Below are 12,321 nucleotides of genomic sequence, written 5' to 3' on the forward strand. Positions count from 1 at the left end.
CCCGTCTCCGACGCGTCTCGAACCCGTCTCCGACGCGTCTCGAACCCTTCTCCGACGCGTCTCGAACCCTTGTCCGACGCGTCTCGAACCCTTCTCCGACGCGTCTCGAACCCTTGTCCGACGCGTCTCGAACCCTTCTCCGACGCGTCTCGAACCCTTCTCCGACTCAACAAAATGGTTAAATCGTGTCATCTGGACCAGTTTCTTTAAGTAAAGAAACGTTTCGTCCCCCATCCAGAGGACTTCCTCCTGTTGGAATCTCAGAAGTTGACTTTTAACACGTGCAAACAGAGCACAACCATCCGAAACTATCAATCATCAACAGCAATCAACCGTTTTAGGCCAGATGGCCAACTTGCTACTCACAGAAACAGCCTGAGGACAACCAAGACCAAAGTGGTTCAGAAAATCGTTTTGTTAAAGAAACTGGTCCAGATGACATGATTTAACCATTTTTGTTTTCTACCTGGATGATTGAGCTCACACGTTTTTCTGAACCACTTTGGCCTTGGTTGTCCTCGGGCTGTTTCTGTGAGTAGCAAGTTGGCCACCTGCCTAAAACACTTGATTGCTGTTAACGATTGTTTTGGACGGATGGGTCCTTTTGCATGTGTTAAGTCTGATTCCAACAGGAGGTTGTCTTGAAACAGCAGTGAAGTTTACCTATGGGACAGATCTTGTTGGCAGGCTGCAGACTGACGAAGTCCTCTGGATGGGGGACGAAACGTTTCTTCACATAAAGAAACACGATTTAACCATTTTGATGTCATCTACCTGGATGATTGAGCTTACAAAACTTTCTGCTCCAACTCATCCCAAGCATCTTCTGTAGTTCTATTTTGACACCTTCAAAGTTCTTGCATCAGAAGCTACAGCCCCAAATGTCCAGGTCCAAAACTGGTCCATATCATCCCGTCCTCTTTTCAAGTGAGCACCAGTCGGTTAAATTATTAACACGGTTGTTGAAGAGGGCAACAAAATAATGTGCGCGGCCTAGAGTACAGTTCTACGACACGCACGCAAAAATACGCGTTTTTTTTTTGTTTTGTTTTTTATCTGGCTGCAAAAACACAACCACACTTGTCACAAACGCTCAGACTTCATGAAGCTGTTGTCTTAAAGTTTAAAGTCTCCAAACAGTCGCAGCCCAGTGAGGTACGACCTGAACTGTTCTGACGTGGTCCAGATGACACCGAGATTCTCTAAAATAACTACGTACGGTAAGTTGTACACACGGAACTGTCCTTTGGGTTTCACGTAACGGTGTTTGGTCAGTTGTTACGCAGGAGTGCTGCTTAAACGGGATGAAATAAAAGTACATAATTAGCTATCAATGCTCCACGAGCACTGTGGATATTCAAGTTCCGACTAAAGACCGTGACGCGTTTGCATAAACAAAAAAAACGCTCTTTGGGAGTACTTTGAGGATGCAATAAAAATCTATATACTTTATAACTATATAATCTATAACTCTTGGTTATCTGTTGAGCTTTTCCCAAAGAAATGCACCCATGGAGTGATTTACTTCAACAGTGAAGTATTTCTGGAGTGATTTAGGATTTGGACGGACTGCTGAATCCCAAGACATGGAAAATGCAGTTACCCTGCACAAGAACCAAGTTCAACCTTTACGGCTGATACATATCATGTCTTTGATATGTATCCGTTCGTTTTCTAAACCTGCTTTGTCCTGTTCAGGATCATCATTCTGCTACGACCGCACCAAAGTCCTACAAAAACACCAGGTTTCACGACTGCAGCTTCCACGGAGAGGCACGTCTCATCAGCAAACCCTAAAACTGGACGGTGTTCGAGGTTGCGTGGCAAAAGGAAACTGGATCAGTGCTCTGAAAAACAGAAAAATCCACAACGATGTGCGTGTAAACAGTCCGTCATGTTGGGTTCAGGGATCTGTCAGTTTTCTACAAGAGTCTTCGTGAGAAATAGGTTCATTTAAGGGCAAATCTAAGAGCGTGTATTTGGCCTATGAATGACACTGTGCAAGCTTTCGCTGATGCTACCGTTTAGAAAGTTTCTCGATGTAGAACTACAAAATCCTGCTACAAGGAAAGAACTAGATCTGAATGATCCTCGTCTGGCACTGAGTAAACATTGCCTTCAGCTTGTTTTCTTGAGCCTCGTTGACGGTGTCCGGCTCTGGGCTCTTCTGAACCTTTGCAACAGCGTAGTTGATGCCCTGGGTGAGTCCGGCCTGGGTAAGGCTGGCCACCTGGACCATGGAGCTCTTGATCTTGGCAAAAGGAGACACCGCTCGGCTGCCGTTGCTGTCGGCAGGCGAGGGTCCGAGGCTGCCTTCCATCTGCGAGCCCAGACTTCTCTGGGAGCCTCCTGAGACTGTGGAACTGGGTTTCTGAACGGAGAGGAAGTTGGAACCAGAGGTAGAGGTTTGGATGTCCAGGTGGGAAGGCCTGGGGAGCTGAGGATCCTCATACTGACTCTGCAGCTCTGAGTTTGGCTGCTTGACCGAGTCCGCTGGGGTCTTTTGCACAGGCACTGCAGGGTTGAGAGGTGGGCGCTCACCGAACACCTCAACAGGTTTGGTCTGTGCGTCCTGGATAAACTGGTGGCAGTAGGCGTCGATGGGAGTCCCAAAGTCGATAAGAAGGGCTTCTTCTGCCACGGAGGCTGACCCCGGTGACGTGTCACTTACATGAGACAAGCCTTCTTGCACGTCTCCGCAGCCAGTGACTCTGATAATTGAGGGAATATTTAATTCTGTGCTACCGATGGACTGGGAGCGGCTCCCCAGACGTGGGTTTGATGCTACAATGCCACAGCTTGGTAGAACGTAGTCCACTTTGTCAAAGGAGCTGGTGCACGGACGCTCGAGGTCCGAATTATAGGAATCCGAGTCTGAGGAGTTCTCATAGTGCTCATCGCTCATGTCCTTTAAGACTCCTGCGCCTGGGTTGTTGTCCGACGTCTCCAGGCTGCTGTCCGACTTCCACAGGTTGACGTGCATAGTTGGTTTGAGGAAACTGACGGTCACGTCGGGCTTAGAGAAGTTCCCCAGCTTACCAAGTGGCTTAAAGGGGCCGATGTTTACGTTCGTCTTGGTCTGTTTCACCTTCTGATTAAGAGAGGAGAATTTGTTGAGGAGGAAACTTTTGCCCTGCGAGAGACCGGAGCTGCCCTGAACCTGGTCTGCAGGTTTGTTCTGGATCCCCATTATGTCCTCGTGTGGTTTACTCTGCCGCCTGGAACACAAAAACACTCAGTGAGCCACAGCTAAAGAAACAGAACAATGCCAGCTAATAAGTTAAAAGGTAGCTCAATGGTTACCAAAATGTAAAAGTAGCAAATTGCTAGCTAGTCCTTGGCAAGACACTGTGTCTGAAAAGTTCAAAGGAAAAAATAAACTAACACTAGCTACAATGAAAAAGTTTCAAAAAGCTAGCCTGAATCACCAAATCGCTAATTAAAAGTGACAAATGCTACCTGAAAGTAGCAAAACACTAGCTAAAATATAAAAGTAGCTCGAATAACATTGGGAAAATTTAGTTTTGCACTATCGATGGCACAGAGCTAACAATAGTTAGCAATACACCAACAAGGTTGAATGATTGAATTTAATGTAGCTAAACACCAGCTAAAATAAAAGTGCCATAAAGCTAACGAAAAGTGCCAAACTGCTAACTAAAAGTGGAAAATATAAGTTAAAAGCAGCAGAATTCTAGCCAAAATATAAGCAGCACATTAACTGTAATTTGAAAGTGTAAAAAAAATGTAGCTAAAGGTTAGCTAAAATGTAAATGCGACAGAAAAGCTAGCTAAAAGTCCCGCAATGCTAACTTAAAGTGCCAAACACAAGCTAAAGTAACTAAATGTGAAACTAAATATAAAGTAGCAATACGCTAACTAAAATGTAAATGTATAAAAACGTGACTTAAATGTAGCAACACTAGTTAAACATGACAGAAAGCTAACTAAAATTAGAAAATGGCCTAAACACTAGCTAAAAGTAGCAAAAATCTAGTCAAAATATAAGTAGCATAATGCTAACTATATTTGAAAGTGTTAAAATGCTAGCAAAAACGTAAATATGACAAAAAACTGGCTAAATGTACTGTATTGCTAACCAACAGTGCCAAACACTAGCCAAAATTATCAAAATGCTAACCAAAATATAACTGTAGCAATACAATAACTAGAATGTAAATGTATAAAAATGTGGCTTAAATGTAGCAACACTAGCTAAAGTGTAAACATGACAGAAAGCTAACTAAAGTAACAAATGGCCTACAAATGGCAGCAAACACTAGCTAAAAGTAGCAAAATTCTAGCTAAAATATAAGTAGCACAACGCTAACTGTAATTTAAAAGTGTCAAAATGTACCCCAGTGTAGCAAAAAGCTAGCTAAAAGTACCACAATGTTAACCAAAATGGAAAAGTAGCAATATGCTAACTAGAATGTAAATGTATAAAAATGTGGCTTAAATGTAGCAACACTAGCTAAAGTGTAAACATGACAGAAAGCTAGCTAAAAGTAAAAAAAGGCCTTCAAATAGCGGCAAACACTAGCTAAAAGTAGCTAAATTCAAGCCAAAATATAAGAAGCACAACGCTAACTGTAATTTGAAAGTGTCGAAACGTTCCTCCGTGTAGCAACAAACGACTAAAAGTGGCAAAACGCTAAGGTTAATGTTGAGTATTTAGAAAATATCTAAATTATATTAAAAGTCGACCTGTTCCGAATGAGCCGAACCTTTCGACAGCTGAAGGTTGAAAACGTTCAAAGTGTGCAGTCGTTACGTGTCCAAGTGAAGGAGAGAACAAAGAGAAACAGGATCTCTACAGTGTGATACTCGCCTCTCCAGCTTCTTCTCCACCACCAGCAGGTCGAGCCCCGTAGCCTGTTTAGTTATGCGCAGCATTTCGGCTATGCACTGTAGCGTATCTGAAAACGTATCACGAAGCGTTGATAAGTACATAAAAAAGATCCATTTGGTTTTTAAAACATCATCCAACCTTTGCCGTCGTCCTCGGGGTTCCGTGTCGCTGCTCTCAGGGTGTGGAAGTACCCGCTCGTGTCTTCATTCCTGTAGTGCAAACGCATACAGCAGAACTTCGGCTTCCCGAACAGCGTAGGCTCCGGACCTGCAGAAGGAAGCGCCGACCTTTATCTTTTTTTTTTATTCTTGCATGAATCATAACCGGTGAGGCTCTTGATAAAACATGAAACGTTCAGGAAGTGTTTTTACACGAACTTCTCACCGATTTCAATCTTTTCCAGCCCTTCCAAGTTGAGGCGCTGGTACTGGTTGACTTTATCTGCCTCTTCGTCGTAGCTGTAACAAACAGACGACGGTAAACGACGAATCCATTAAAATGACTTCAAAGAACGGACATCAAAGGGATGACTCACTAGGCGATGTAGTAAGCTTTGTCCGACAGGAGCAGCATCACGTCCACGTCTCTGTTGGTGGCATCGATGAGGCTGGAGGGGAATGAAGAACTTTATTTTGAAGGAATGCATGTTGCCCGCTGCATTTAAACAGATGTGATCTGCAGCACTCACAGGGCGTGTTGAGGCGAACCCTCAGCTACTACCACACCAAATTTCAGCTCAGAATCTGCAGTACCGACCGACTTACAGCTGTTTTTGTGATTGCCAATGTGGCGGCCATCTTGAATCAGGTTCATTCTAAAGCTAATGAGTTTTAGATGCACATCCTGTGATTACTTTGACAGCTTCGTTCAAATTTGTCCATTTTAATTTAATTAGTTTCAACAGTTGATGCCATTTTAAACGGAGCGCTCAGAATATGTGTTGGGGATCAGCCTCAGCTACTACCACACCAAACATGAGCCCAATATCTGCACGATTGACTGATTTATTGCCAATTTTGTGTCCACTAGTGTTATTAGCTGTGGCGGCCATCTTGAATCAGTTGGACTCTGAAGGTCAGCGGGTTTTAGACGTGCGTACTTTGCTAACAGACAAACCCACACACGAGCAGCTACATGATCACCGAGGTTGATGATCTACATGATTTTATGAAGTTGCTTCAAGTGGTGTCCTGATACTTATACCAGACTCAAATACTCGTAGAAACACCCGATACTCTGGACGGATACATTTTTTATACTCTGTGACGTCATTTCCTCTTTCAATGCACAAGCAAGAAAAAAAAGTAGTTTGCAGATGTTTTAATTTAAATAGAGGTGATGTTAAGACCGCAGACAGTCGGTTGTGTTCCAAATAAAACTGTAGTTTAAGTACTAACACATTAACTAAGACGCAGTATGAGCGTGTACTCAAACTGAAGTACTAGTACTCAGTCTGGAAAAACCTAGGATAGAGACGCCCCTAGTTGGTCCAGATCATCATCCAGGAAGGACAGCACTGACCTCATGTCGGAGTTGATGAGGGCCCACCCTCCGTGAAACGTCTCATCATCTGGCAGCAGCAGCTGCATGTAGGTCTGCAGCAGGAGGCTGACCTGCTCCTGAGCTCCTCTCTGGCTCTCCTTCTCCTTCTCCTCCTGCTCCGTCTCCTTACTGAAGATGGAGTAGAGGTCCTCGGTCACCGGTAAGCCCATCATGAGATCTGGGGGGGCAGAATGCAGTGGTTATTGTGAGCAGTCAGACCTGCAGACCAGGCTGTAACGCCCCGCCACCGTACCGATCACCGCCTGCCTGTAGGCATCTCTGAAGCGGTTCAGATAGTAGCGGTTGGCAGAGTTCACTCCGTCCTTCATCACACCGGCCAGCTTCCTCTCTCCTGTTCGTGTGAAGTCTCCCTGCAGCAGAACAAACCGGGATTAATGAAAACTCCTCACGTGAACTCCAGTCTCTGCAGCGCAGAAACATCAAGTGTGAAAGTTCGACGACAGTTTTTAAAACCAGACGGATCTCACCTGAACCCTCAGAAGGTCCTTAACTTTACAAATGATCCTCAGGGGGAAATAACCGCCTTAAATGCTGAAAAATACTGGTTTTTATGTTTTTGTCCACAATAAAATGTTCTGTCTTTCAGAGCAATCTCAGCTGGAATTAAAAATATAAAATTTAAATGACTTCCTAAAACTTTACCTTCTCACAGGACTTTAGTTTTTAAAACTCCACAATTAGTTTTTTTTATATATAAAATAATAAAAGTTGACGAAATGTTTATTTTATAGCAACTTTTAAAGTTTTTTTTTTCTCCAACTTTGATACATTAAAAAATTTAACTTTGTATTTTATTTTTTATTCCAACCCAGAGCTTAGGGAAGTCCACCTAGACCCATCGGACCCTCCAGAACCGGTATCTGAAGACGAGGCTTCCTTTTGCGTCAAACTTGAACGAGTCGGTAACGTCACTGTGAGGTTAGAGTTTCAAAACATTCTGACAAAGTAAAACGATTTGACGAATCTTTACGCTTTGAAAACATGAACAAAAATAAATGGGTGTCGGTTTATTTCTCAAGACCTTCTGAGGGTTCAACTGGGAATATTCAGGATTAAAGATTAACTTTATTCTTTCGTTTCAGCGTTCTTGAACCTTTCATGCCAGAATTATAGTAACTTTCTTTAAAACTTAAAAATAAAGTTATGTGTGTGTTATATGTGACTACTTGCATGGTCCGTTAGCGCCTCACGTATGTTGAGAATGACTCTCAGCTACTACCACACTAAATTTAAACTACTAGTCTGTCAAATCGGCCATGTTGAACCCTTTTTGATAGAAACTGATCAGTCGATGATAAAAAGACCATTTTACCTTGAGCGCTGCGGTTCCTGCGTACTGTCTGCTGATGGTGTCCCCGTTGTTGGCCCACATGACCTGATAAATCCTGTAGCACTTCAGAGGCAGCGGCTGCTCTGGAGGCATCACGCCCAGCTTCTTCAGCTGCCGGAAGAAATCACTTTAATGTCCTAATAAGGTCAAACAAAAATCTACAATACAAAAACATTTCTAATCCTAATGTTTTATAGATCGGTCTGATTGATCAGAGCGTCTCGTTGAACACCCGGCTGACTCAGCAGACCTAAATTCACACAACACAAACGTTGTTCAGTCTTCAACAAAAATGAGGAAGTTTAACTTTAACATCGTGTTCCTCTGAACTCTAATGCTTTTGAGCAAGAGTCGTTTTATTTGTCTAAAAAATGCTAAAGAGGCAACAGCATGGCCACAGCCATGAAGCCATTAACTCACTGGGCTGCTATTGTTGGAAAAAAAACATAATTTCCAGACTATTGAGCGTACCCAAATATAAGCCACGCCCACTAAATTAAAATAATAATTAATTTAATACGTACCCGTAACATACAATACGTACAGTACCGTATTTTACGGTTTATAAGTAGCAGTTTTGTTTATAATTTACATACCCTGTGACTTATAGGCCGAAGCGACATATTTATTGATTTGTTCTCGTATTTATAAACCTTTTTTTGGCTGAAATGTGTTTTCACTCATTCGGACTGAAAAACAAAATTGAGCAGTTCCACTTTCAGCCACTGATGGCAGCAGAGTAGCAGCAGTATGGCATGCCGTTGTATCATGTAAACGTGGCTATAATGACAAATTCAAAAAAGTTCCAAGACAAAAACAACTGGACTTTATTTATTATACTTGTTTTTTTTTCTTGAACTCTTTTGAATTTACCATGTCCTGGATGACTGAGAATCTTCACCAGCTATTAATGGTACAATCGGCCTGCCATAGTCCCCCCACCTTGGTTCTGCTCGCTGCTCAGCTTCATTTCGCTGCACCGCCCCGGCGAAATGCAGCTAAAGTGCATTTATTAAGCAAACGTTAGACCGAGACACACCATTGTTATAATTTCAAGCAAACAAATAATTATTTTTAAGTGTTAATCTTGTTAAATTCTTGTTAAAGTCCTCCTGTGCATCGATTTTTGGCACAACACCAGCCCACATTTCCAGGTTGTCAGTAGTGACGCGTAATAGAAGCGACGTATTTATGAATTTTCCACTTTATTAGACATATTTGGACGGATGCGACTTAGGGGGCGGAGCGACGTGTACGGTGGAAAATACGGTAAATGTTTTTTTCTGAACAGTGCCGGTAACAGGGCTGGTTAAAAATAAATAAATACAGTAGCCTATCAGGAAAAGTCTTGATCGTAGTCTTCATCCTCCTCCTGTGCACTGCTTGTGCCGTCCTCTTCATCACACTGCCTTTCAGAACAGGGAGGGGAGGAGATAATGGTGGCGGGTGGGGGTAAACGATGTGGCAGATCTGCTGAAGTTTCACCACCTCCTCTCCTCCCCGTTTCATTGGTCCGCTGTGACCTATTCTGTAATTTCACTGGTCAGATTTTTTTAAACCTTTAATTATACAGGTAGTCTCATTGAGTCCCGAGGACCCACCCCCCAAGAGACGTGCATTGGGCAGCTCTGCGAGGACCCGGATGTGACGAGGCTGAATGTTTTGGCGGCATGAAGCTCGTTAGCCGGTCAAAAACCCAACATAAATTAGCCGCAGCGTTGTATAAGCCGCGGGGTTCAAAGCTTGTGAAAAAGGTAACAGTTATTAGTCCGGACATTACGGTAGTTGAAGAGTCAAACTTTTGAGAAAATTGTCAATTTATTCAGCTGCAGTCTCCCTGAACTCTGAGTGTTTGCGACCTGAGATTTGTTGAGAAACATCCAGGTAAGAACTCGGCTGCTTGGCTGGAATCAGATCACATCTGCTCAGGACCGTTGTCCTTGTTCTGATCACCCAGGACAGATGTTTAGTGCCGGGTCTGAACGGGGTCCAACTCACCTGCTGTTCCATCACCACCCGAGCTACGGCAGCTTGAACCACGTTGGTCCGGTCGAGGCAGTCCATACAGTTGACCCTAAAGATCCCCTCCTGCTTGCAGATAACTCCGGCTTGGTCCACCCTGATGCAGTCCAAAAGGTTTGTGTGAAAATCAAACGACAATCAGGAATATTAACATGAACTCTGGGCCACTGAGGGTTCGTTACAAATGGTGACGTGCACGACACTCACCAGGCCCACTTCATGTCAGTGATGATGTCAGAAATGGCATCGGTCAGAGTCTGCACGTTCTCAAACTTCATACCTCGACTGAGAAAGAGGAAGAAGAGCAAAGAGGAAGTGAAGCGAAGCTCGTGTAAAATTCACGAGCGGTGGCGACTGCGCTTCTCTCACCAGTGCTCGTGGAAGTCAAACGAAACGTATGTGAGGTTCTGGTTGTTGTACAGCAGGACCTGCTTCAGAAACGCATCGCCGATGATCTTCTCCCGTCCGCTTTGATCCACCAAGTTAATGATGACCTGAGGCATGAGGCAACAAGTGAAGTTAGAGAAACCAAACTCATAAACAGTAAAAAAAAAATTATCTGCCCCTTTACATCACGCGCTAAATGTCTTTAAAACAGACCGCAGATGAAAAACACTAACTGTTTAAAGACTGAAATATTTGTCAACATGAAGACGTTTACTCGACTGGTCTCCAGTCACGACCCGGCTTTGGAACAATCAAATGATAATAAACTGATAAATGTCGAAAGTAGCAAATCTAATAAAAAATAAAATTAAAAAAATGAAGCCGAATCACATTTTTGTAAATCCAACAAACCTGTTTCTTGTAAAGTTTGAGCTGCTCTTCAAAGTGAGCAGCAAAGTACGACATGGTCTCCTTCTCTCCTGAAAAAAAAAAAAATCAGAAAAAAATACAATTTATTTATTTTACTGATCAAGGTTAGTTTTTATAAATCACAATTTGGAAAATTAAAGGCCAAAGACTAAAATCATCTGATGTAAAATTCCAGCATTATAGTTGTTTTGATCAAATGGGGGGAAGTGTTGAGGATGACTCTCAGCTACTACCACACCAAAGTTTAGCTTTAGCCGTTCACCTTGGGTCGCAGGTGATGTTTCCATTAAAATTCAAAGGCAGATTTTTTATTTTTTTTTACAAATCTTTAACAGAAAATTAAAACAGATCATTAGTGATTAACACGATAAATGTATTCAGGCAGATTTGAAGATCCAGACCAAAAACTAAAAATTAAAAAATTATGTAAAAAGCTACATTCGGCTGTTTTAAGTCATCTCATCTAAAACCATCTGTGGAGCTGTTGTGGGCGTTCCTGCAGGTAGCAGACCTTTACTGACCTTTCTCTAAGCGGGGTCGAGGGTTGTAGCGATACCCGGCCTGGCTCCAGAACACGGGCACAGAACCACGGGTCTGCACAAAGGACAGCGTGTGGCTGTGCACGTGGATCAGCTGCTCTGTCTCCACGTAGTTCGCCACATGGCCATCTTTATCCACGCCCCTGCGTTTGTAGCGCATCCCTTGGAAGACGAGGAGGAAAACACGGGAAATATTCTGAAAATGGTTCTTCTCATCAATAAATTTATCGTCTTTGATGTCATCAAGTTATTTACGAAGACGTTCCCACGGACCGGGCTGACTGTGGTTCTACCTGCGCGGTGGCGGCTCCTCCTGGAGATCAGTGCCACGGTGAAACGAGGATGGATGTCATCGACGCAGGTGATCTCCTTTGGTGGGGTTTCTGGGCTGCTGCGCTCCTCATCGGACGTCTCGTTGTAGTTCACCACCAGTTCCTCCACCTGCACGAAGCCTTGGATGACCGGGATCAGCCAGGGGTCGGCCTCTGGGAGCTGAAGCAGCCAACGGGTCAAAACAAGAAAAAGGAGACCATTTATAAAAACGCAGACATGGAAGTAATTTAAGTTCACTTCAAGGGAGACACGATGCTGTTTGAAAAAAAAAACAAGTGCTCTACTTAAACGTCACAAACTAAGGTCAAGTCCCTATTCACCCATTAACCTGAGTTAGCACTCCACCTCTTCGATCAAGCAGAGTTCTGCCTCTATGAATAAGCATTCCACCTCTATGAGCTAGTTTTCTGACTCTGAGTTGGTGTTCAGCCTCTTTCAGTTGGTGTTCAGCCTCTTTGAGTTGGTGTTCCGCCTCTTTGAGTTGGTGATCCGCCTCTTTGAGTTGGTGTTCAGCCTCTTTGAGTTGGTGTTCCGCCTCTTTCAGTTGGTGTTCAGCCTCTTTGAGTTGGTGTTCAGCCTCTTTGAGTTGGTGTTCCACCTCTTTGAGTTGGTGTCCAGCCTCTTTGAGTTGGTGTTCAGCCTCTTTCAGTTGGTGTCCAGCCTCTTTCAGTTGGTGTTCAGCCTCTTTCAGTTGGTGTTCAGCCTCTTTGAGTGGGTGTTCAGCCTCTTTGAGTTGGTGTTCAGCCTCTTTGAGTTGGTGTCCAGCCTCTTTCAGTTGGTGTTCCGCCTCTTTGAGTGGGTGTTCAGCCTCTTTGAGTGGGTGTTCAGCCTCTTTGAGTTGGTGTTCAGCCTCTTTGAGTTGGTGT

At 43.6% G+C, this 12,321-nt stretch overlaps 1 protein-coding gene across 1 annotated transcript in view; it reads right to left on the reverse strand.

Moving 5' to 3' along the window:
* Positions 1 to 1,914: 1,914 nt before the first annotated feature.
* inpp5f (inositol polyphosphate-5-phosphatase F) overlaps positions 1,915 to 12,321 on the reverse strand; it is a 13,209-nt gene continuing 2,802 nt past the window's right edge. The window contains exons 6-19 of the mRNA XM_037689430.1: positions 11,416 to 11,614; positions 11,105 to 11,284; positions 10,566 to 10,633; positions 10,137 to 10,261; positions 9,975 to 10,052; positions 9,744 to 9,864; positions 7,728 to 7,856; positions 6,648 to 6,765; positions 6,374 to 6,572; positions 5,388 to 5,459; positions 5,237 to 5,310; positions 4,991 to 5,119; positions 4,832 to 4,919; positions 1,915 to 3,218 (exon numbers count right to left, since the gene is read on the reverse strand). Coding sequence (XP_037545358.1) covers positions 2,075 to 3,218; positions 4,832 to 4,919; positions 4,991 to 5,119; positions 5,237 to 5,310; positions 5,388 to 5,459; positions 6,374 to 6,572; positions 6,648 to 6,765; positions 7,728 to 7,856; positions 9,744 to 9,864; positions 9,975 to 10,052; positions 10,137 to 10,261; positions 10,566 to 10,633; positions 11,105 to 11,284; positions 11,416 to 11,614 — 2,724 coding nt within the window. The 3' untranslated portion in view covers positions 1,915 to 2,074. The remainder of the gene's footprint in view (positions 3,219 to 4,831; positions 4,920 to 4,990; positions 5,120 to 5,236; positions 5,311 to 5,387; positions 5,460 to 6,373; positions 6,573 to 6,647; positions 6,766 to 7,727; positions 7,857 to 9,743; positions 9,865 to 9,974; positions 10,053 to 10,136; positions 10,262 to 10,565; positions 10,634 to 11,104; positions 11,285 to 11,415; positions 11,615 to 12,321) is intronic.

Source organism: Nematolebias whitei, chromosome 1 (genome assembly GCF_014905685.2).
Source record: "Nematolebias whitei isolate Nwh7 chromosome 1, NemWhi1, whole genome shotgun sequence".
Taxonomy (NCBI): Eukaryota; Metazoa; Chordata; class Actinopteri; order Cyprinodontiformes; family Rivulidae; genus Nematolebias; species Nematolebias whitei.